General features: G+C 47.1%; 1 protein-coding gene across 4 annotated transcripts in view; it reads right to left on the bottom strand.

The window, feature by feature from the left end:
• The window catches only part of Auts2 (activator of transcription and developmental regulator AUTS2), a 1,087,122-nt gene that overhangs the window by 30,926 nt on the left and 1,031,506 nt on the right, over positions 1-24,690 (bottom strand). The window contains exons 7-10 of one of the 4 annotated variants that reach the window (XM_087903578.1): positions 8,311-8,782; positions 5,979-6,223; positions 3,253-3,494; positions 1,393-1,437 (exon numbers count right to left, since the gene is read on the bottom strand). In XM_087903578.1, coding sequence (XP_087759704.1) covers positions 1,393-1,437; positions 3,253-3,494; positions 5,979-6,223; positions 8,311-8,782 — 1,004 coding nt within the window. Of the gene's footprint in view, positions 1-1,392; positions 1,438-3,252; positions 3,495-5,978; positions 6,227-8,310; positions 8,783-24,690 lie in introns of all 4 variants that reach the window. The other 3 variants (XM_087903577.1, XM_087903579.1, XM_087903580.1) reach the window with 3 other exon arrangements.

Below are 24,690 nucleotides of genomic sequence, written 5' to 3'. Positions count from 1 at the left end.
TGGGTCAGTTCCAAATGTCTCTAGAGAAGAAACACTGGGAACTGATTTCTAGTATTTTCTGGTCCAGCTAGCTCAGCTATACTCTTGCACAGTAAGCAGTATGCATGCATCTATTTAAAGCTTGAATGAATCCGGCTTTTACGGATGTGTTAAGCAGCATTGCAGCGGGGTGTTAAGACAGTGCTGTCTAATAGAGCAACTAGCACTGCACCCTCTATCAACATGACGACAGTTACTACTCCTCCTTGTTTTCGCTTTAAAAACACAAACTAACCAGCAAGCAGAGAGACTAGAGGGTCAAATAGATGCAGTATTCACCGCATAATCAAACTATCACAGTCGAACAGTCAGATCGCTCTCTACACAGAGAAGCTCTTGTCTCTTACAGGGCTCAACATACAACCCAGATCAGCACCAATTATATCCTGGCAAGTATAATGAAAATTACCCAATGCAGAATCACAACCATGAGTCTAAAGGGAAAAAGAGCAACTTTTTTTCATCTTAAGGTTTTCTGTTTGCTTTGGTTTTTTGTTTGTTTGGTTGGTTTTTGAGAGAAGGTCTCAGCCCAAGGCTGACCTTGAATTCTGGACCCTCTTGCCTCTGTTTCCCAATTGCTGTGGTAACAGGTGTGTGCCAACACATCTAGCTAAGATTTTTTTTAAAAATTAACTGACTTTTTTTTAATTGTTCAATTGAAATAAGGTCTGGATAGCAATCTGGCTATGTGGAAAGGGTGCTGTATTAATTCTAGAAGGGAAGAAAAAGCCACTCTTTAAAGAGGCACGAGTCAAAATGAAAGGAACGGTTTCTTTATAGGAAAGAATTGAAATTTAATCCCAGGAGTTCTGTGTTCCTAGCGTTTTGAACGATGACTAAAATCTGCAATTTCATACTCTCCTAAGACAGTAATGACTCCACTGACGGCCCAGCTACTCTTTTTGGACAGCTGTGTGATTTCAGCAACTTCCAAAATGGGGCAATGCCAATGGTTTATTGTTGTGTGGTTTTTGTGAGACAGGGTCTCACACAGCCCAGGCTGTCTCTGAACACGTTATGTAGCAAGGATAATCTTAAGTCCTGACCCTTCCTTCTGCCTTCATTCTTCTAGTTCCAGGCTAACAGGCTGGCCCACCACAGGCAGCAGGCTTGCTGATGACCTTTAGATTCAGTAGATGATACTGCATTGCCACACAAAGCAAAAAACAAAACAAAACAACAACAACAAAAAAAAACAAATGGCACACAAGCAAGGACCCTGAACAACAGGAGCGATGGGGAGACTCTTGCACAGATGACAGGAAAGGCTGCCAGGCGCTTGCTCATCTGTGGCAAGAGCACTGGAAATGGAAAAGGCAGACAACGGATGGGTAGCACAGGAGCAGAACTCACACTATGCCGGTAGAATGGGTCAACTTTGGTGGGGTATTTGTCAAACTGCAAAGGGATCAAAAGCAAAAGCTAGTTACTTCCGCTGCACGTTCCGTTCACCCCTCCACTGGAGGGGACCCGCTAGACACGCCTCTGTGTCAACCTCAAGGTGCACAACAAGCAGGTCTCCCAACCTTTTGGAAGTATCCAAAATGTAAACGCTGTGATAGGCCCACCCAGCGTGCCCCGCTCCGCGGAACCCCTGGACGCTATGCTATGTCTGGGGACTGGCACAAGGGAAATAGCCAAAGTGGAGAAACTAGGCACTTGTTTGGACAAACCAGGAAAGCGGGCATCCCATCCGTGCAGGACAGTTCTATGTCAGCTCGACACAAGGGAGAGTCATCTCAGAGGAGGGAATTTCAATTGAGAAAATGCCTCCAGAAGATGAGCTGTAGGAAAGTCTCAGGGCATTTTTTTTTTAAATAAATGATTGATGGGGAGGGCCCAGACCATTGTGGGTGGGGTCATCCCTGGGCTGGTGGTCCTGAGTTCTATAAGAAGGCAGTCTGAGAAAGCCACGAGGAGCAAGCCAGTAAGCAGCATCCTCCACGGTCTCTGCATCAGCTCCTGCCTCCAGGATCCTGTCCATGTGAGTTCCTGCCTTGGTTTCTCTCAGTAGACTGTAGCTCTGGATATGTAAGTCAAATAAACCTTTTCTTCTCCCAAGCTGTTTTGGTCACAGTGTTTTATCACAACAATAAAAAACCTAAGACACCATCTACCTCATGCCAAGAACTAATACCCTACATTGTCATCTTTTCTGTGGCAGAAAAACGGAAGATTCTGCTGTATCAGAGAAATGTGTCACAGCACAAAACGAGTGATTTGGGGTGGGTTTTGGAGCCTTGCCTCTGAATAGAAAAGGTGTATTCTTAAAAGGAAAAAAAAAAAAAACATGCATGCCTGCGTGCCTGTGTGGGGGTATGTGCACAAGTATTCATGTGCCCAAGCAGGGCAGAAGAGGGCGCTGGGGTCCCTTGCAGTTAAAGTTATAGGTGGTTGTGAGCTGTGCTACACGGAGGCTGGGAACTGAACTCAGGTCCTCTGGAAGCACCTGACTACTGAGCCATCTCTCCAGCCTCAAGGACTTCTTCAAATATTAAATATTAGCAATATGATACTGTGATAATCGTTGCTCTGGGCAGGCCTCTCTCTTAGGATATATACAGAATTCTACCATAGCTCCATTCCCTGGTATTTCTGGTTTCTAAAACATATATCCTAATTCTCCACACGTGTGCCAGACCCCAGACAAGGCAAAGTCAGGCTAAGTCATTGCTGAGTTATATCTCTGTGGGACACATCTGCCCCTGCTGCCTGCTTGCTCTCAGACATAAAGTAAGTTTAGGGCGCTGTCATAACATAAAATAACAAGAAACATGGCAGTTCAAGGAAAACAGGATTAGGGGAAATATACGATCAAGGAAGAGGCAGTACCCAGAGTGAACATCCTCCCAACAGGCCCCTTGCTCCCAATCTTTCCCAAGTATTTCTACATTGGTATTAAACGCTTTTAGATCTGGGGACAATCACCCAGCATGCACGAGCAAACATAATAACCCTTTCAGAAGCTTCCAAGGCTTCATCTGAGTGTTTGGAAGGCATCCAGAATTAAATCTATCCATGGTGCCAGTGACAGTCATCTAGGAAAATGCACCCACTCTGGGGCTCTAGAACCAGAGTTCACTGGGAAAGATGGACAAGACCCAAGGAACACCCCCTCCCCTCCACAGCCACCTCTCTCCATCCCCTTTCTCCAGTGTCTCCCAAGGCCCATGCCAACCCCCAAGCCAAGCTGCATGCTCTACTTATCCTCACATTTCTGCCTGGGGTACGCACCATGGGAGGTGCTGGCGTCGGCATGATGGCAGTGGGTGGGATGGCGTGGGGGAACGGCGTGAAGGTATGCTGGTGCGTGTGCTGATGCGTGTGCTGGTGCTGATGCTGGTGCTGATGGAACTCGGTCCGCAGGTAGGGCGGAGGGCCCAGGGAAGCCCCTCGGTCGGCGCTCTGAGAGGCCAGGAAACGCGTGTTCAGTTCCTGCCTCAAGATGTCTTGTTCTGGAAAAGAAGGAAAGGGGGGTAACGGTGGCGGCACCTTTTCTTTCATTTCAGAACAGGACATCCCGGTTGCAGACATGTCCAGTGTGCAGACCACATGCCAGTTCAGCACAGGATAGCTATGAATTCAGCCCGACAAAGAATTATAAACTTATTTAACACATTACGAGGTTCTTGTTTTGTTTTTAACTGACAAAGACACAGAATTATGAACTTATTTAACACATTATGAGGTTCTTGTTTCGTTTGTTTTTAACTGACAGAGAGTCTCATGTATCCCAGAATGATTTGGAATTCTACACAGCAGAGAATAACTTTGAACTCCTAATCCTCCTGCCTCTGCAGGCTAAGCTATAGCATGTGGGCATACAACACTATCCATGGTTTTATGTAGTGGTAAGGATGGAACCCAGGGCTTTATGTATCTTGGGTAAGCACTCTACCAACTGAGCTACATTAGTAGCTGCCACAATGAGACTGTGTGTGTGTGTGTGTGTGTGTGTGTGTGTGTGTGTGTGTGTGTAAAATTTGATTGTGTGGTTCTCCACTGTGAACTCTATAGATGACAATGTCATAATGTCAAAAGCTATGCATAGCATCTCTAAGGACGGATGGAGGATGCAGGGATAAGGATGGTTTACTTGGGGCACACAGGGGTGGAGCCAGGCCCTGGGATAAGAGGAACCAACAGGGGGAATATATAGATTATATCAACGCTGGCTCTCGGTGTGTGTCAAGTCCGCTACCTAGTCTCTCAGTCCCAAGTCTAAAATCAAGCTCAGTCATTCTCAGCCTTGCTTGCTTGGTGAGTTCTGAACTAATGATTGTCTCAAAACAACAACAGGAACAACAAATGTACACATGTGCACATGCGTAGACACACATGCACACACACACACACAAAACCCAGCTAAAAACAACAAGAACAAGGTGAGTGACTGTGCCCTGAGGAAAAACACCCATAGATAAAATTCTTGCTTCTACTCTCAGATAAACACATGTGCATGTACACACACACACACACACACACACGCACGCACACACGCACGTGTGCTATTTAAGTACTGTGGTACAGTGAGACACACCAGTCATTTATTACATATCTGTTAGCACCACCAGGTTCCCATGCCTTCTTCAAGGATTGGTATAGCTCACGAAGTGGTGTAACATGGCCAGACTAGATCAGCATCAGAGCCCAGGTTCGGTTAATACAATTAGGAGAAAAGAATACTAAACTCTATCACCAGGTCAGTTCTTCTGTGTGTGTTTGCGTGCACACATGTGCGCGTGTGCACATGCACTCACATTCGCATGTGTGTTAGGCACGTGTGTGGAGGTCAGATATCAACCTCAGGTGTCATTCCTCAGTTAGGGTCCATATTTTTCTTTAAGCAGACATTTATTTTAATAGTCACTTATTTGTGTCCACAGGAGTGGGGTTACAGGAAGATTTGGGGGACTTGTTTTCTTCTTCCACCATAGGAGTCCTAGGGATGAAGTCAGGAGGTCAGTTGCTGTGACAAATGGCTTTACCTACCAGCCAACTCTCTGCCATCACTTTGGTTTTGTGAGACAAAGCTCTTACTGGCCTGCACCTCACCAAGGTAGCTAGACGGGCTGGTCAGTGAGCCCTAGGATTCCGTCCGCCTCTGTCTTCCCAGTGCTGGGATCGCAAGTGTGCACCACCATCTTTTTTTAGCGGGTTTTAGGGACTGAACTGGGGACCGCAGCTTTGTAAGGCAAGTCCTATACTGAGCCTTCTCCCTAGCCTCAGCACATCTGTCTTTAAAATTCTGGGGTACAGAGTCATAGAAGACACCCTACGGAGACACCGGCTCAGCAGTTAGGAGCTCATATTGCTCCTGTAGAGAACCTGGCTTTGCTCTAAGCACCCATGTCAGACAGCTCACAATCAGATGGGATTCCAGTTCTGGGGGACACCCTCTTCTGGCCCTTTTGGTTAGTTACCTGCACACATGTGGATGTGACGCATGCAAACATACCGCACTCACACAAATAAGCATATACACATAAATAAAAAATTAAAATAATAAAAACAAATAGAATACATGATAGAAGAGGGTCCTGTTTGGCAAAACAAAGTCCTGTACCAAGGTGCAGCCTAAAGGTCCTGGAGTGACACCCACAGGCTCATAATTGCTGTCACAGTTTAAATGTGTATCTCAGAGCACATGCCATATGTGACATCTAATTTTTACTCAGTGGTGATGTCATTAAAAAAAAGGGGGGGTGTGACTAGGTACTCCATTTTCTTGTTCAGTATCAAATTCACTATGTCTTTGCTGGGCAATTTAGAGGCTCTGGTATTTACCTTTGCTGAATCTCAGTCACAAAAGATTTGAAGAGGACTCAAAGAACACACCCGAGAGGGATGAAAATTGTGAAGTAATGCCGTCCAGTGGGGAGGTAATTGGCAAGGGGCACCAGGAGTATAGGTGTACCAATGAGGCTGCCTCATCTTACCTGAGTAAGTGCTCCCTGCGGGATGCCCGGGCACCTGCAGACTTCCAGACGTCAGCGGTGGGGGAGGAGGCAGAGCAGTGGGAGGGGCAAACATATTGGGGTGATGTGAGTGGGCAGGGGGCTGGAGGGTTGGCGTGAAGCTGTGCAGGGGGCTGTGGTTGGGCAGAGAGAGGGGGAAAGGAGAAGCGGAGGGATGGTGGGAGATGTGAGGAGGGGCGGGTTGGGTCTTGGCTGGAGTACCGCTTCTGCTGTTAGAACAAGAAAGAAAAGGGAGAAAGTCAGCAACGACGTTTGTGTTTTGTGTCGGTCAGTGTTTTTCTCACTATGTAACGAGGGTGACCTTGAACTCACGATCCCCATGCACCCACTTCCCCAGCACTGGAATCACAGTTGTGTATGCACCACCACGTCTGATTTATACCACGCTGGGGATGGAAGCCAAGAGTTCATGCCCATCAGGCAAGCATTCTGCCAAATGAGGTGTATCCCTAGCTTTACTTTTCAAGAAGGAAGGAAGGAAGGACGGAGGGAGGGAGGAAAGGAGGAAAAGAGGGAGGAAGGGAAGAAGGAAGGGAGGGAGGAAGCAAGCCTTGCTGGGCTGGTGAGACAGCTCAGTGGGTAAAGGCCCTTGCCGACAGTCCCACTACCAGAGCTCAATCTCTGAGACCCACATGATGGGAAGAGAGAACTGAATTTTACAAGATACCCTTTGACCTCCATACCTGGCACGTATGTGCCCACACATACAAATACACACATATAAATAAATATATAAATGTAATTTTAAAAATCCTACTCCCTGCCTATAGCCATTCGATATACCTGCCTGATCCCTTCCTCTTCATCCATGTTCCCTGGCACCCAGCAGCCCTGTGAACCATGGTCAGCTGTGCACCACCCTGGCTACCGGATACAGAAGCCAGGAGCTACTGCTCTATTTCCGGATGTACCTTCATACCCTGTTCAGATGGCTCCTCCTGCCTCAGTGTCAGGACTCCTCTTTTCTCTGCTGCAAAATATTTCACACTAGCAGCTGAGCTAAGAAAATTAAATAAAGTGACTCTCTGAGTTCTGCCCTCCTCACACTGTCACCTTGGCAGCACAAGTGAGGGGTCAGGTTAGGTTGGGTTTCATGTCCTATGACGTAACCAACCGTCTGGGCATATAGGTGAGACTTTACCCAGGCTAGCCGAATTGTGAAGACCCACCCTGACTGTGGGCAGTGCTATCTCATGGAATGTGGTCCTGGACTGGCCAAAAAGGAGAAATCAATCGGCCACCAGCACCCATCTCTCGCTGCTTGAACTGTGGATGCCACGTGACCAGCTGCCTCACACTCCTGCCGCTGTGCCTTCTCCACCACGACAGACTGGACCCTCTAACTGTGAGCCAAAAGAAACCCTTCCTTCTCTAAATTACTTCTGTCAAGTATTTTTATCAAGAGCAACCAGAGAGACAGCTCACACCACTCTTGTGGTTCAGAGGACCGTGAGCCAGCCCTGACCCTGTGGGCAGCAGCACAACGAACGGGTCCCTAAGCCATCGAAGTCACACGGTGACGAAGATGGAGCCTGCGGACAGCGGTGGAGCTAGAACTGGGACCCTGCAGGCTGACCTCTCCCTCTTCTCTGCAGACTTATTTGAGCAACTCTGCCAACTTCCCTTGGTGAGGCCCGAGGCAGAAGGAACTGGGCTCTCCAGCAGGGATTCTCTCAACAGAGCCGGGAGACACGCAGCAGGAGAAAGAACTTCCTAAGAAAAGGAACCCTAACTCCGAGGGCCCCAGGCCTCTGGAAATACCAGCATGGCTTTCTTAAAATGCGGCCCCCACCTGAGGCCCGAGGCCTGCCTTCTCAGACTCTTTTGGTGAAAAAAATCTTCAGGTGTGCCTCAGCTCGCCTGCCCAGTCCCCAACTCTACCATCCACATAGTTGTGCTGGTACAACCTCCCACTTCTGCCTGTTTGTTTCGAGACAGGGTTTCTCTGTGTAGCCCTGGCTGTCCTAGAACTCTCTCTGTAGACAGGCTGGCCTCAGACTCTAAACAATCCACCTGCCTCTGCCTCCCAGAGTGCTGGCATTAAAGGCATGTACTGCCATGCCTGGATCCTTCAACCTTTTTTTTTTTTTTTTGGAGCCATCTTCTCCTCCTTCCTAAATTACCTCAAGTTCCTGAAGTAATTTTACCCCACCCTCACACCCTACCAATGTCCCCAACACCCAACCCAAGAGACCCACTGATTGAAAACCAGGACGAACTGCAAACACACAATCCTAACGTCTCCAAGCTCCTGTCTGGTGACCCCCGTCCTAGAAAGATTAGGGTCACTCACCTTAAGCTGTTGAGGCTCAGGCTACTGCTGTTGTAGGCCGACAGTGGCTGGGAGAGGTTCTGGGAGGAGGGATGGGACTGCACCGGCGGGAGGGCCTGCTGGAGCAGATGGCCGGGGGACTGCGGCCGGGGTGGCCGCTGCACCTGAGGCTGTGGGGCAGGCTGTAGCTGGGCTTCTGGGGGCCCTTGGGCTGGCTGTGTACTTGGAGGAGGAAACTGGGGCGGAGCCTCCGTGTGCTGGACCAAGTCGGGGTCTGGAGACGGACCCTGGAGCCGGGGTTCCACCTGAGGCTGCGACGGTAGCTGGGGGAGCTGAGGATGAGAGTCTTTGAGCACCACGGGTTCAAAGACGGGCTCTTTGCCACAGTCCTGGCTCTTCTCCTGGCTTCTCTCTAGACCCGAGATCTTGGGGACAATTGGCCCTGCATCTTGGTTGTCGTGTTCGGGCAGTGGTCCAACACCTAACTCTGGATCTGAACGGGGAGAGAGAAGAGACAAAAACGGGACTATGAAAGAGGCCAAGGGACAGAGGACAAAGCAACCTTTAAAAGGATGAAACATTCCCAGCAAGACTCCACATCTTCCACCTAGCACCCCGGTTCCCATAGGTTTTGGTAATGTACACCATTAGTAACTTCAGTTCCCTGGGATTCGACCCCCTTTTCTGATCTCTGAAGGCACCAGACACCAGACATACATACGTGGAAAGCAATCAGACGTGTATTTAAAAAAAAATACATAAAAATGAAAAACCCTAAAAAGATAGATAAATAAAATAAAAGAAAGATACCATGTGAGTAAGTACTTCTGTATGTGTCTGGAGAGGAAATCAATGACAATATTGTCTCCAATGAAGGCTAAGAAGTGACTCAGGGGTACTAGGTGGCTAGAATGCCACCTCCCTCGACTAGGGGCCCGAGTGTGACTAACATAGAGCACCTGTCTGGGAAGCCCTATAAGGCTTAAGGTACAGCTTAGAGTGCTTGAAGTTCCATTGCCAGTACACTCAAATCAACCAAACAAAGCAACACAATGTGAGGCTCGAGGGGAAAGAAGTGGTCATCTAGTCATTGGGCCATTCGGTAACGGGAAGTCTTGTGATTGAAACTCTGTCACCATCTAGAACCTGTTCTACAGGCCAGCTGCACTGCGGCACGGCTCCAGGAATGCTCACTCACCTTGCAGGGACAAGGCCCCGGGGTCTATCCCAAGCAGAAACCAAAAGATCCGAAAGACGAAAATAAAAACAAGGATCCTTTTTGCAATAACAAATAGCATGTAATCCTTAGGAATTTTCTTGTTAGAGGAAATTACAGGGCCTATAAATTTTTAGCTACTTAACCTAAATTTTTCAAAATGTGAAAACTACAAATAAACAAAGAGAGAGAAGAGAGAGAGAGAGAGAGAAAGAGAGAGAGAGAGAGAGAGAGAGAGAGAAGAATCAAATATCTAAGAAGCAGTTCTCACTAGACGAAGCCACCTTCTAGGAGAAGGGTTTAGAAATGTGTATTATTGGCGCTTTTAAAATTGGATTTATTTTTATTTAGGTGTGTATATGTGTGGCTGTGTGAGTACAGGTACCTACAGAAACCAGAAGGAGGTTGTCACACATCTCCGCAATCTGGACTAGCAAGCTATTGTGAGCGAGCCTCCTGATAATGGTTGCTTGGGAATTCTGAGCCCCAGGCTCCTAAGCACTGAGCGAACATCTTTGGGCCCCCATTACCGATGTTTCAATCTATTGGATTTACCATGATGAGAGGAGCAAGGCTGCACACTGCCTGTTAGCTTTCTAGCCCTCACTGGACAGCCCACAGATGTTGAGACCCAGAACGGGCCTCTGTCTTGCATAGTTTTAATTACATAGAATTTCTGGAAATGGTATCACTGTGTTTTGTGCCATGACCCGACCACCACCCCACTACACACGTTTTTTTTGTTTGTTTGTTTTGTTTTTTAATATCATATCTCTTTGTAGCCCTTTGCTCACCTCAAACTCAAGTCATCAAACTCAAGCCTGCCTCAGGCTCCTAAGTGCTACAATCACAGACCCATGCCACCATACTTGACCTTTGAATTTCATACTGAGAGCCTCAGCAGGAGCTGCTCGGTACTTGAAGCAAATCATATTAAAAACTGGGGAGGCTGCCCAGGGTACCCATGATGGTTAACCTTGACTGCCAAGTCTACAGGATCTAGAACCGCTGGGGACAAACCTCTTGGCAAGTCTGTGAGAGAATCTCTAGAGTAGGTTTAAAAAGAACCACCATCACTCTGGGCAAGAGCCTGCCAGTATTCAGAGATTCTGGGCTGAATAAAAGGGGGACCAAGCTGAGCACCAGCATCCATCTCCCGCCGCATCTCCACTGTAGATACAGTGCACCCGGGGGCTTCACACTCCTACCACCGTGCCTTCCCCGGCTTGACTGACTGTATCCTTGGACTGTAAGCCAAATAAAGCCCTCCTTCCTTCAGGTGCTTCAGTTGGGTACACCGTCACAGCAGTGAAAAGAATACAGAATCACGGGTTAGAGTTGGGACCTGGCTGGAGGTTGCAGCATACACCTTTAATCCCAGCACTTGGGAAGCAGAGGAAGGCGGAGCTCTGTGATTTTTGAGGCCAGTCTGGTCTACAGAGTGAGTTCTAGGACAGTCAGAGCTGTGTAGAGAGGTCCTGTCTCTCCCCATCAAGAACGTTTGAGGCCAGCTAGTGCTAAATAGACAGAAACTAAATCAAAACAAAATAACCTAAATAAACCAACCCCCTCCCCACACACAAGATTGCATTTGTCATGATCCCAGGTTATATAATCATCTGGCCCTTTTTAACAGTTTACATTTATTAATTTAGTAGTTGGAGCATGCCGCTCTGCATATGGAGATCAGAGGACAACTTCTGGAAGTTGGTTTTCCAGAGACCTGCATGATTCTACCATGTGCATCTTGGGCATGAAACCTAGGCCACCAAGCTTCACTAACAAGCACCTCTACCCACTGAGCCATCCGGCTGGCCCACACTGACCATAGCATCTTCACTGTAAGCACGCATTTCTATGCTTCCAAGTCTATTATGCCATCATAATAAAATCGCTTCTCTCTAATTTATTATTTATTTTTGAGCAGGGTTTCTCTATGTAGCCTTGGCTGTCCTGGAACTCACTCTGTAGATCAGGCTGGCCTCGAATTTTGAGCTCCAACTGCCTCTACCTCCCAAGTGCTGGGATTAAAGACACGCACCACCAATGCCTGGCTACAAAATCTTTATTACAGGGGGCTGGAGAGATGGCTCAGCGGTTAAGAGCATTGCTTGCTCTTCCAAAGGTCCTGAGTTCAATTCCCAGCAATCACATGGTGGCTCACAACCATGTGTAATAAGGTCTGGTGTCCTCTTCTGGCCTGCAGACATACATGCAGACAGAATATTGTATACATAATAAATAAATTTTTTTTAAAAAAAATCTTTATTGGGCTGGAGTGATGGCTCAGAGGTTAAGAGCATTGCCTGCTCTTCTAAAGGTCCTGAGTTCAATTCCCAGCAACCACATGGTGGCTCACAACCATCTGTAATGGGGTCTGGTGCCCTCTTCTGGCCTGCAGGCATACAGACAGGGAGTATTGTATACATAATAAATATATGTGTGTGTGTGTGTGTGTGTGTGTGTGTGTGTGTGTGTGTATATATATATATGAATATATATATATTCCTAAATGCCTTTGGGAAATCCTTTAAAAAAATCTTTATTACAGCACATAAAACAGTATAAAGTTCAGGTTTGACGTTTTCCCCTTAATGATGAACTGCAGCGTGTCTACAAGTCCAGCAATTGACTGCTTGAAGTAACCACCTGCAAGTGTCCTAGGAAAATGCAGCAAGTTCTGTGAGTGCATTACGCAATGCACACCATGCAGGAAGTGCTCAGTGTTTCCACTGCAGCTGCGGGGAAATGGTAGAGCCAGATGTGGTGGCACACGCCTGTGATCCCAGTACTTGGGAGGCAGAGGCAAGAGGGTTAGGAATTCAAAGCCAGGTTTGGCTGTGTAGGGAGTTTGAAGCCAGCCTTGGCTGAATGAGATCCTCTCTCAAAACCAGACAAGGAAACAAACAGAAACCATTTGAAGAAAATTAAGGAACATTAAAAAAAATATTGTCAGTTTTGTCTCAATGCTGAAATTATTGGTGTAAACAATAATTTGTCACAAGCTGACAAAACCACATAGCAAAACATGGTTCTGAGCCTATGATTGTTTTTTTCTTAACATCTCAATGTTTCTGCGATGAAAATGTATTACTAGGCAAGAAACAAAGAAAGGGGGTAACTACATTTTAAAGGGGGTTCCTCCACCCTCAAAGAATCCATTGCTCCCAGGCTTTTAGAATTATCACCTAGTGAACAGACTCTTTTTCTTTAAGTAGGCCACCAGAATGGCTCAGGAGCTAAAAGGCGCACACCACCAAGCCTGAATTTGATCTATGTTGCAGGATACAAGCAACACTTGAAGGCTGCTCTCTGGCCACCACATATATGTGATGACATGCATGGACAAGGACATGCACACAAACACAGACAGCCATCAAGGGTGGCTTCTGTGGCTTACCGAAACTACCCAGGATGGGCTACTCTGATAGGGACCCCAGCCTCAGGTCCAGAGTGACTACACCTGTTTCACAGTTCCCTCCACCTGATCCCGACACTAATAAAAGCATCAGTATTCTAGCTTAGGCCCGGTGTTCCTGGTGCTTCAACGTCAATGAACCGCCACCAAGAGGCATGTTACACACGGGCTTGAGGGTGGCCATCTGTGATGGTGAATCTTTACTGTCAACTCAACAGCATGTAGAGTCACCATGGAAACATCTCTGGGTGTGTCCGCGATGGAGTTTCTACCTAAGTCAAACGGAGGAGGGAGGACCCACCCCGAAGGAGGGCAGTGCTGGCTATGGACAGGCTGGGGTCCTGTGCTTCATAAAAAGGAGAAAGCAAGTGGGTGCCAGCATTTATTTCCTGACTGTGGATGTCGTGAGACAAAACACCTTCTGTCCCCCGCCATCATGTCTTCTCCGTCATGATAGGCTGTCTTCCTTCCTTATATTGTTTCTGTCATGTGTTTGTTCCCAGCAAGAACAGTAACTAATGTAACTAATATGCCGTATGATCAGACTTTGCTACAGGACAAAGAGCCCTTCATGGCCAACCTTGTCTGCAGAACATTTCATTTCCTTTGTAGCTTCTAGAAAATAAGAGTGAGGACTAGTGAGATCCTCGGTAGGTAAAAGGCAAGAGGACCAACGCCAGCAAACTGTCCTCTGATTCCTACGTGGGTGCTTGAACACGTGTGTGCGCAAACACACACACAAAATGTAATTTTTTTAAAGATTAAAAACAATAGAGTGGTGAAGGGCCAAGGAGACGGAAGATCAAAGCTGGAACAAAAGGAACAGTGCGGCATCTACTGGGGCTGGATGCTACCAGCAGTGTTAAAAAACCCCAGAATCTCCGCTTCACACACAGTCCTCAGGCTGTTGAGGATGGACCAGGAAAAGAGCAGACAAGCTCTGAATCGCATCACATGCCCAGCACTGGGTGAGGACGTGAGGACGTCACTGCACATGTGCAATGCAGACCTGGCTCGGTGCAGACTTCGGAAACTGCCCGAATGCCCGTAAAATCCTCCTTGAACATGAAGTGACCCACATCGTGCAGCAACCATGCACTCAGCTCGCTTTCTTTCCTGCATCCACCTCCCCAGGGCCGGGGCAGCACGGGTGCCACCCACCGCACTTAGCTGTGCTTGCACATCCCTTCTGGAACTCTGAACTCAGGTGTCTTCTGCTTGCGCCGCAAGCACGTGACCAGCTGAGTCAGCGCTCAACAGTGTCTTCTACCGAGTTCTCAGAGCTGTCCCATGCTTTGTGTGGTACAGGAAGAAGCTATGCCTTCAGAGCTCCAACCAACACCCTAAGAGCAAACAGTGTCCTCTTGGAGTCCTGTCCCCCAGGGGTTTATGGTGAGAACTGGGCTTCTCCTCAGGAGAGAAGTTCCCTGTTTTGGCAAACGCATCCTGTCTATACTCCAGGGCCAGGGATAAAACTGTACCTGCTGTGGCACACATGGGAGCTGACTACAGCTAACTCACCACAATCTGTCTGGGTGTTTCATGTATGAACACCACAGAAACTTCTAGAATGAATCCGAAGTTGCTCCAATGGTGACAGAAATGTAACTATGTCTTTGAATATTTAGCTAAAGAAAGGGTAGGAAAAGAAGAATTTCAGTGGTTTGTTTTCCTGAGTGAAGTTTTAAATTCCATCATCTTCAAGTGTACCCTCCAACCTCAACATTCCAAAGTGGTCATGGGAAAACCATGTGTGCTGTTCCATGTGGGAGCTTGGTAGAAGCCCATCATTATAATTGTGAAACACTAGGCCTAGCGTTTCTTTTCCTCTTAATTCCTGAGGCAGAGCACCATATATCCCAGGCTGGCCTTGAACTCCACATGCAGCCAAGGAAAACCTTGAACTTCAGATCTGCTATCAATAGTCTCTTCATTAGGAGATTATAGGTGTGCACCACAACGCCTGGCTTATGTAGTGCTGGGATCAAACCCAGGGCTACAGGAATGCCAGACAAACATGCTGCTACATCCCCAGTTTTCTTTCTCTTTTCTAAAGAACCAATCTAGTAATCGTTAGGTCGACTTCTTGTGTATATAAAAATGCGCAGCTTGTGTACACGGCTATGTGGGGGTACACGTGCCTGGACACAGATGTGGAGGCCAGGGGACATCGGATATCCTGTTCTATTACTCTCCACCTCTTTCTGAACCTGGGGCTAGACTGTGGCCCAGAAAAGCACCAGTGATCCTCCTGTCTCCATATTCCCCTCAGTGTCAGGGTCATAGGCACAACCATAGAGCACTGGACATTCGAATTCAGGTCCTCAGGCCTTCACAGTTAAGTACTCTTACGTACTGAGCCCGATCGCCAGTCCAATCTCTCCCTGCCACACATTCTTTGTAGGAAAATAACATCCCCTGCCATTTCCTTTGCTTTCTTGTCCTCAATGTATCGTAAAGAGGAGAACACATTCAAACACAAGCTTAAAGCTACAAGTCTCCACACGTGTAGGGTGTGGTAAAGACGGTTGGCCTCAGTCGTCAGAAGTAACCTCTCTGACAAAATGCTACAGATCAGAGTCTAGAGCCCAGTTAGTGGACATGTCACCAGGCCTTGCACACAGATGGTTCAGGTCACCGGAGAAGTAGAAGTGAACTTGAGGCCTGGAAACCACCCAGTCTTGATTGACTTTGTGTTCGGGCACGTGTCCTTTAGGTGAGCTTGCAGACGGATGTGGCAGAGGGGAGTGTGCCATTTGTCTGCTTCTTCAATAGCTGAAGGGTGTGTTGGCCTGTTCCGAATACACGAGCACTGTCCCATCCCCTCCCAACTCAGTTCTCCATAAACACCCAGCTATGTCACCAATCTGTTTCACCGCCCTACCCTCTTCAGTGATGCTTCTTGTCAACTGCTTGGGTAGTGTCTTTCTGGGCAGCTGCTGTTCTGGTAAGCCATGTCCCAGCCCCTCACTGGAAGACTTTAGGCACGGGTTCTACAGCTGAACTACATCCCATCACTTGAAGGAATTTTAACCTTCTGGGACAAGGTCTTGCTAAGTTGCCCAGTGTGGCCTCGAACTCACGGTATAGTCAAGACAAGCCCTGAACTTGCCATCCTCCTACCTTAGCCTCCTAAGTAGCTGGGATTTCAGGCCCGAGCCACCACACTTGACTCGGCCACTTACTTAAAGCTAGCCACTGTCTACAGCCCCCCTAACGACCTGCTATGCCTTACTTGCTGCTTGTGGGGCTTAGGTACTGAATTTTAAACTAACACAGAACACACTGTTTTAAATAACAATGCGTTACATCTTCTCCCCAAAATATAAATGTGTATTTGGATACCAATTTTTTTTGTTTTGTTTTGTTTTGTTTTGTCAAGACAGGGTTTCTCTGTAGCTTTGGAGCCTGTTCTGGAACTAGCTCTTATAGCCCAGGCTGGCCTCGAACTCACAGAGTCCATCTGCCTCTGGCTCCCAAGTGCTGGGATTAAAGGCGTTTGCCACTACCACCCGGCATATCAATACAATTTACTGCTGTTGGAATTTTAAAACAACTTTAGCTTTTTTAAGACTTACTTTCTGTGCATGCATGTATGTGTGTATGTTCCGGGGAGGGGGTGTTGGTGCTCATAGAGGCCAATAGAGGGCATCAGGTCAGATCTCTTGGAGTTGGAGCTACAGGTTTGGAGTTTCCCCGGCATGGGTGCTGGGAACTGAACTTAGGTCCTCTGCAAGGACAGCTAGTGCTCTTAAGGGCAGACTAAGCTCTCCAGCTCTTCAGCTTCAGGTACTTTAAGACAGAAGGGTCTCTTTAAATCCTACACTTCCTTCAGTTCTGAACACAGCATCACCCACAGCCCAAATGCCTGATTTCTTTAACTACATAATAATCAATTTACAAAAACCTAAGCAAGTTTCTTTATAAATGCAATTCTAAAGGAAAAAAATCACCATAATGAGAAAAACACTCAATAAACAATTACACATTAAGCCAGAAAAATTATGCCTCTTTGGAGTCGTTTCTGTAATTGGACAGTATACTGCAATAAAATAATAGCATATAATACAAGCCAATGGGAAATAATTAGATGTCATTTTGATGTTTAAGGAGCCATTTTCCATATATAATAAAACTAATGTTCTGCTTTGAATCATAAAGGATTCTAATAGCTTGGTTATTTTTGTATTACAAAAAAAAGTAGGGCAATCAAAAGCATAGAGCTTTTTAATAACCAGGGACAAGTGGGGCCCTGCTGGTATCTGCCTATGGTGTGCATGCATGTGGACCCCACCACAGCCTACAGCCTTCATGAACACAAACACACAGAAGGAAAAGTAAATAAGAAAATATAAACAGTCTGACACCAGGGAATGGTCATGGAGAAGTGCCACACAGGATTTTTATGCCTGTATGCTTTATATATTTATTTTGAGCTATTTTGTATGCATGTGTGTGTATGTATATATGTGAATGTGTGGGTATGGGAGCATGTGTACATGTTTGAAGAACAGAGGTGGTCTCATTTTTTATCTTTCCAAAGATTGATTTTCAGCCAGATGTGGTGGCTCATGCCTTTGTTTATGTCACAGGTGGAGGAGCTCTGTGAGTTCAAGGCCAGCCTGGTCTACATGGAGAGGTCTAGGGTAGCCTCGTTTCTGTGTGTGCGTGTGCGTGTGTGTTGCACTGAATGTAGGTGGTTCTGTGGGTAAAGGCACTTTCAGTCAAATCTGGCAACCTGAGTTTGATCCCTTGAATCAGCGGTGGAAGGGGAAGACAAACTTCCCTATAAGAAGAAGAATAGGCAGTGAGCAGACACGGTCATGGATGTATGTGACCGCCCTACTACAGGGATAACAGAAACAGGCGGATCCCCGGAGTTTCTAGTCCCCCAGTCTCACAATCATTGAGCACCTGGTTAAGGGAAAGATAACGCTGCTGGGCAAAGTGGCGCACGCCTTCGATCCCAGCAGCCAGGAGGCAAAGGCAGGCAGATCTCTGCGAGTTTTAGACCAGTCAGGGCTGCAAAATGAGACCCTATCTCAAAAAATAAACAACAAAATAACATGAACAAGGATCAAAGAAGACACCAGATGCTGATGTGTGGCCCCTACTTGGGGGGTGCATGTATACAATGCACACATACATAAATAAAAACACGCAAAAAGAAGGCCTGAGATGCTGGTCAGCAATGGCTGGCATATGTGCATAGAAGCCCAGGGTAAGGCTGGGAATGTGGCTTAGTGGCAGAGCACTTGTTGAGCACACACAGGCCCCATGTTCATTAATAAACAACCAGGAAATGGTAAGGGACAATGAATTACATACTGAAAACTCAAACAAGGAGAAAGCCAGCTCAACTTGCTCTCATGGGATGGAAACAGGGTTTGGTCCAAACACAACAAAAATCTCTAACGTAGGAGCCAGCGGCATGGCTCCTGGGTAATGCCGCTGGCTGCCAAGCCTGATGAGTTGAATTTGATCCCTGGTATCCACATGATGGAAGGAGAGAACCAACTCTAGCAATCTGTTCTTGGACCTCACACATATGCCCATAATAAACAAATTCATTTAAAAAATCTCTAGCATAGCAAAACAGACTTGGAATACATCCCACAAAACAAACTACATGAATTTTTAAAGTTAAATTTAAAAAATAAATTACAATTTAAAAAACATTAATTTAAAAAAATTTTAATTTATAATTTTTTTTTTGATTTATAAACCAAGGGCTTCTCTAAAACTTCAGGAGCTAAGAAAAATCTATTATTATTTTAGAGGGTTTTAAAAATGAGTAATTAGGGCTAGAGAGAGTGCACACCAGACACAAGTACTAGGTGCGCAAGTCTGACGGCCAGAGGTCCACCATCAGACCCCATGGGGAATCAGCGAGCAGACTCCAGAAAGTTTTCTTCTGGCCTGAGTGCGTGTGCACCAGTGTACACACACACACCCCACACCACCAATAATAAATACATGAATAAATACATAAATAAATAAAATTGCTAGATAGATATTAATTTTTAGTTTTATAGATTTTTAAAATTTTATGTATATGTGTCTACCAGGGTGTACGCCACATGGGTTTGGGGATGTGTAGAGGCCAGTCCCCTGGAGTTGGAACTACAGGCAGTGTGAACCACTCAACATGGGTCGGTACTGGGACATCTCCCCAGCTCCTGGGGCTCCCCATCTGGCCCAGCCTAGCCTAATCAGTGAGTTTCAAGTCAGTGAGAGACCCTGTCTCAATGAGTGGATGCTTCTGAGCAATACCACTGTGTTGCTAACCTCCACTGGAATGAACACCTACACTGTACACACACACACACACACACACACACACACTTCTTTAGTATTTTAACAAGCAATAGTCATGTCTATTAAATTATGCTCCCCCCTTTTAAACAGGATGTCATGTAACCCAGGCCAGCCTTGAACTGCTGTGTAACTGAGGATGGTCCTGAACTTCTGGTTCCCCTGCCTCCACTTCCTGCAGCTGGGAGTACAGGTGTCCACCACCTCACCTGGTTCACGCAGTGCTGGGATACGACCCAGTATTCCATCCATGCTAACAAGTTCCACCAGCTCAGCTACATCCCCAGCCCTTCATCTTTGCTTTTCAATCTGTCAGTGATGAAATGTCTTGTCCCAGACGGCAGGTGCTCTAAGCCTAGGGTCTGCATTGCATCTCCATGCACAGGTACCGGAAACACCCACACATCAGGTGAATTCATGATGGAAAGAGTCTAAGGTCACAGTCTCTAAGGAATGGGTCGGTGTCGGGGAGAATTTCCAACGTGCTCCTCTACACGGTAATCACCTCATCAATATGCACGCAGCACTGGGGTGACCCTAATGTTCCTTACTCAGTCCTTCCACAACACGTCACAAGCTTATGTGCTATAGAGCACGGTCCTCCCAGCAAAGCAGCTGACATCTTTTATCACGTCAGTTGTGGCTGCCCAATCGTCCACCCGGATCTGGCCTGTAGAAGGTGGACATGCCCTCCTAGAAGGAGGGGATGGGGAAAGGTCATTAGACTCTCACCAGGGAGTCCAGCCACCCACTCCTCCCAGCTACTTGTTCAAAATTCTGCTCTAACTGCACGTGGGCTGGGGCCTGAGGAACTCTGAGGTGCTGGTGTATACAGGCTGGGATAGTTTAACCAAGGAGCTCCATCTGTGTGCCTTTTGGGGAAGCCATCCACCATTCAGGTTTGGTGAAGAGTTCTCAGTGAGACTGCTTTGGTGTCACACTACTGCCAGTAACACATTACCATGCTATGTGATGAACTTTGGTGCATCATTGGGGTCCATATGAGGAGCGGGTGATGTTATTTACAAAATTTACAAGATACACACACTTAACACATACACACACACACACACACACACACACACACATCAATAGCAGCCTTTAACAGAGAGCTCTGTCAATTCCCAGTGCCTGGATTTTTTAATATAATTAATCTGCATATTAAAATGTTTATTGCTAATTGGCTACAACCTAATAATGGATCTATACTGTATTTCACTGCTAATTAAAACCTCAATAAAAACTGGCAAGGACTCTCCTCCCTGTCAAGGTGAAGGCCCCAGCTTTAGGGCTCTGAAACACATCTCTCCCCGTCCTGGTAATTCCACGACCCCACATGCTCCTTGAGGATGCTGAAGGTTAAAGGGCAGAGCTGTGTGAGGGTGCATGCTGGGAAATGACAGAGCTGCATGAGGGTGCATGCTTGGAAATGACAGAGCTGCGTGAGGGTGCATGCTGGGAACTGAACCCAGGACTCTTGCAGGCTAGGTGAGCACTTTATCCACTGAGCCACTGCCTCAGACACAGCTCAAGATGTTCTTGCATCCCACAGTCCAGAGAAGTAAACCCCTCTTGACCTGATTCCAGTTCCCAAAGCGTTAACGCCTGACTCATCTACATACAACAATAAGTAGCAGCCAGCAAATACAGTTTAGTCATTTGAGACACTCAGTCATTACATGAAGGAGACTCAGCTGGGAAGAGTCTCAATGAGGGCTGTCTGGCCCGCGAGCCATATCTACAAGTGATTTTCTCAAAAAAAAAAAAAAAAGTTTCTAATTTGGTTTTTATTTATGTGTATGTGTTTGAACAGGAAAGGGCAGAGAATTCCCTGCAAGTGGAGTCCCAGGGAATCGTGAGCCACTCGATGTAGGTATTGGGAATTGAACTTGGGTCCACTGCCAGAGCCATTTTTCCAGGCCCTTGGGAGTGGTTTGTTTCCTTAACTGGGTCAATTGATGTAGTAACGCCCACCCTGAATATGAGTGGTCACAATTCCCATGGTTTGTGCCCTGGACTAGATATGGGCGGAGAAGAGGCTGAGCAAAACAGGTATGCATGCATTCATTTCTTTCCGTTCTTGGCTCTCGATGTGCTGTGAATAGATGTTCTAAGTTTCTGCTGCCTCGACCTTGCTGAGCCACACCCCAGCACCTCACTGGGGGATTCTGGGAAGCCATTCTATTACTGAAACACACCCCAGCCCCTTGCTGGGGGATTCTGGGCAGTCATTCTATTATTGAGCCATGCCTCAGCTCCTCACTGGGGGATTCTAGGCAGGTGCTCTACCCCTGCGCTACACCCTCAGACTGTTTTACCACTGAGCTTCATCCCAGATTGCAAGCTATGATCATAAAGACTATTAAGTACTGCCTGCTCTTCTTCTGAGAGTCTGGGATGCATCCCAGCTAGGATAAGACACCGCCAAGCAGCTGTTATCTCTGCAGACAGGTTCCCTGCTTCGCAGAGCCTGGTGCTCAAGAGGCGAACCTTTTCATACAGCCCTCCACTGCCTCAGACCATTCAAAGGCCCAGGGTGTGGGTGTTTATTATCCTTGAATGCTGCATAAAGTGAGTCTACCGAAGAGGAAGAGGCGAGGCTGAGCTCCAATTAGCTGACTGATTAGCGTTATTGGGCCCAGGGAAGGTGAGCGAGATACAAAGTTGGAGGGGCCAGGTGTGTGTTTCTGTGCCTGGCAGTCTCCCTCCCCTCCCACGCCACAGTTCCCCCACGGACAGAAGTGCGACCTCCCATGTCACGTGCACATCAAGTGTTGATTAGGGAAGCAGATAACTACACTCGCAATTAACAATAAAAAAAAAGGAAACACTTTGAAAATTACAGTGCACAACACACTTCCACACCACGAAGGCTTTGACTCATTTTTGACTTGTTTTATAAATTAGTGCATGTCGGAATGGCAGCGCTAGGTCCTGCAGCCAACGTGTAAGATATCTTTAGTAAGAGGGTCTTACCATCCAGAACTGGAGGCCAGTGGGAGCAATGGTAATGGCTGGCATTGTTTGGATACCACTGGGGCCTCTCCCACCAAAACACTCGTAAAGAGGGAACTCCATCCTTGGAGTAAGTGATGGTGGGGCATCCATATCCCTTCCCACCTCCAAGACCCAGAGAACATCACAGAATGTAGAGAAGAATGCCGTGAAAGACCATCATCTGGGCATGACATGGCTACTGCATACATGGCTTACAGCAGCTGTGCTTACCCACAGGAGACCCGCAAAAGGTCAGGCCAGTTAGAAATTCCAGCATGGAGCAGGAAAGGAGGTCTAGCTGAGAGCTATGGGCAGTTGATGGCTGCTGGAGGGAGGCAGAGTCACTTTTCATTGTCTGAGTGGCTGCTGCTAGGTTGTCCTAGCCCCAGTCTGACTCCATACCCATGCATATTTGGACAGCGCTGACTAGATTTGGTGGGTTATTAAAAACAAAAAAACCAAAAACATGGGGTTGGGAGGGAGATACTGTTTGGGGAGAACCCCCAGGAAAGCCAGAGGGAGGAAGTAGGGGTTAATGGAATCGAAATATATATGTAGATGAATGAAAATTTCAAAGAAAACATTTAAAAAGTGGGACATACTGCCTGGTATGTGGGGGCCACCTAGGCAGCACTTAGGAGGCTGGGACAGGAAAACTGCAAGTTCAAGTCCAGCCTGAGCTATAAAGTAATATCCACCACCCCGCAAAAAAGTAAGGAAGCTTCATAGAACAAGAGATTATATTTGCAAATCCTATATGATAATGGCCTAGGATCTGATGTATAGGGGTTGGAGAGATGGTTCAGCGGTTAAGAACACTGGCTTCTCTTCCAGGGGACCCTGGTTCAATTCCCAACACCTATATGGTGGCTCACAAGTTTCTGTAACTCAAAGAATATAAAGAACTATTCCAAGACCACAATAACAACAAGTAACCTATTTCAAAAGGGTCAAAGGGGCTCCTGATACGGCTCAGTGGATAAAAGTGCTTGCTGCCAAGCTTGGTGATCTGAGTTCAATTCCCTGAACTCACTTGGAGGAAGGAGAGGGCAGACTCCCATCAAGTAGTCCTCTGACCTCCCTGGCCATGCTGTGGCATGCATGTGCACATGCATACATGAATAAACATAGCAAAAACTAATTTTTAAACGGGCGAAGGATTTGAGAAGGCGGGGACATACAAACATCTCGGGAGCAAATGGAAAGATGCTCAGCATCATTAGTCATGAGGGAAACAAAAGATCAAACCACAGGAGGCAACCACACCCACTGTCATGAGAAACAGAAGCTGGATAAGGGCAAGGTGGAGCCCTTCCCACTGCCCACACACAGTCTGTCCTTCACAAAACTACACACCTCTCCTCCCTCTAGTCCCGTTCATCCCCTGGTCGATCTGCTTTTACCTCTCTCGGAAGGCCTTGACTGGGCTGAGACAGGGTCTCAAGGAGCCCATACTGGCTTATAAGTCTAAGCAGTTCTCCTGTTTTATTTCCCAAGTGCCAGGACCAGAGGACCATCAGGGAGTGATCGAGTTCAAAGACACTGTTAGTTACGTGTCGCTTCAAAATCAGCCTGGGCTACGTGAGACCCTGTCTCACAAGAACAAAAAGAACTGGATCCTGCCCTGAAGGAGCCTCCAACTTCCTAAAAGAACAATGAAAACAAGGAGCAAGGGGAGATGGGTCAGCAGGTAAAGCGCTTGCTATACACAAACTTGAAGACTTGAGTGTGATTCCCAGCCCCAGCATGCCTGCCATGGCTGGGATTCCCAGAGCAGGGGAGATGGGCACAGGCAGATGCTTGGTTCTCATTGGCCAGTACAAGGCCAAGTCAATCAGCTGGAGATTCCAGTGAAAGACTGCCCCCCTCCAAAAGAGAAACAAGATGAGGGCTGACTAACTGGCTCATCGGGTAAAGGGCTTGTTGCTCAAGCCTGACGACCCGAGTTCAATCCCCAGATGGCACACAAAGGTACAATGAGAAACAACTTTGTCTATAACATTCAACATTCATGTACACATACTAACAGACAATAATTGATAAAAATTTCAATAAAAACAGGTGAATCGCTCCTGATGACTGCCTAGGTTGTCATCCAATTTGTCCCCTGGTCCCTACACACACACATTCATGCGCAACACACGATGACGGGGGTAGGTTTAGATAATCAGAATAATATAACTCAATGGTAAGTACTCTGACAGAATGGAATACTCCCATTTCCCCCTCAGGGATCCAGGGCAGGGGTTGTTCCCTGAAAAGCAAGAATAGGAGAGGAGCCATTCCCAGGGGAAGTAGGGAGTCATCAGAGCCAGGAAGGAACCACGCCTGCAGAGGAGCGGAGGCAGAGCAGGAAAACCCACGCTGCTTTAGTTCAGGAATGGGGGCAGGCACATATACTCGGGAGTCCAGTCCACCTTAGAGGTGGGGTGGGAAGGCCAGGCTGTTTGTCCAG

Source organism: Myodes glareolus, chromosome 2, assembly GCF_982192425.1.
Source record: "Myodes glareolus chromosome 2, mMyoGla1.1, whole genome shotgun sequence".
NCBI classification, from domain to species: domain Eukaryota; kingdom Metazoa; phylum Chordata; class Mammalia; order Rodentia; family Cricetidae; genus Myodes; species Myodes glareolus.
Note: the sequence above shows the minus strand (reverse complement) of the source record. Positions and strands in the feature narration are given on the sequence as shown.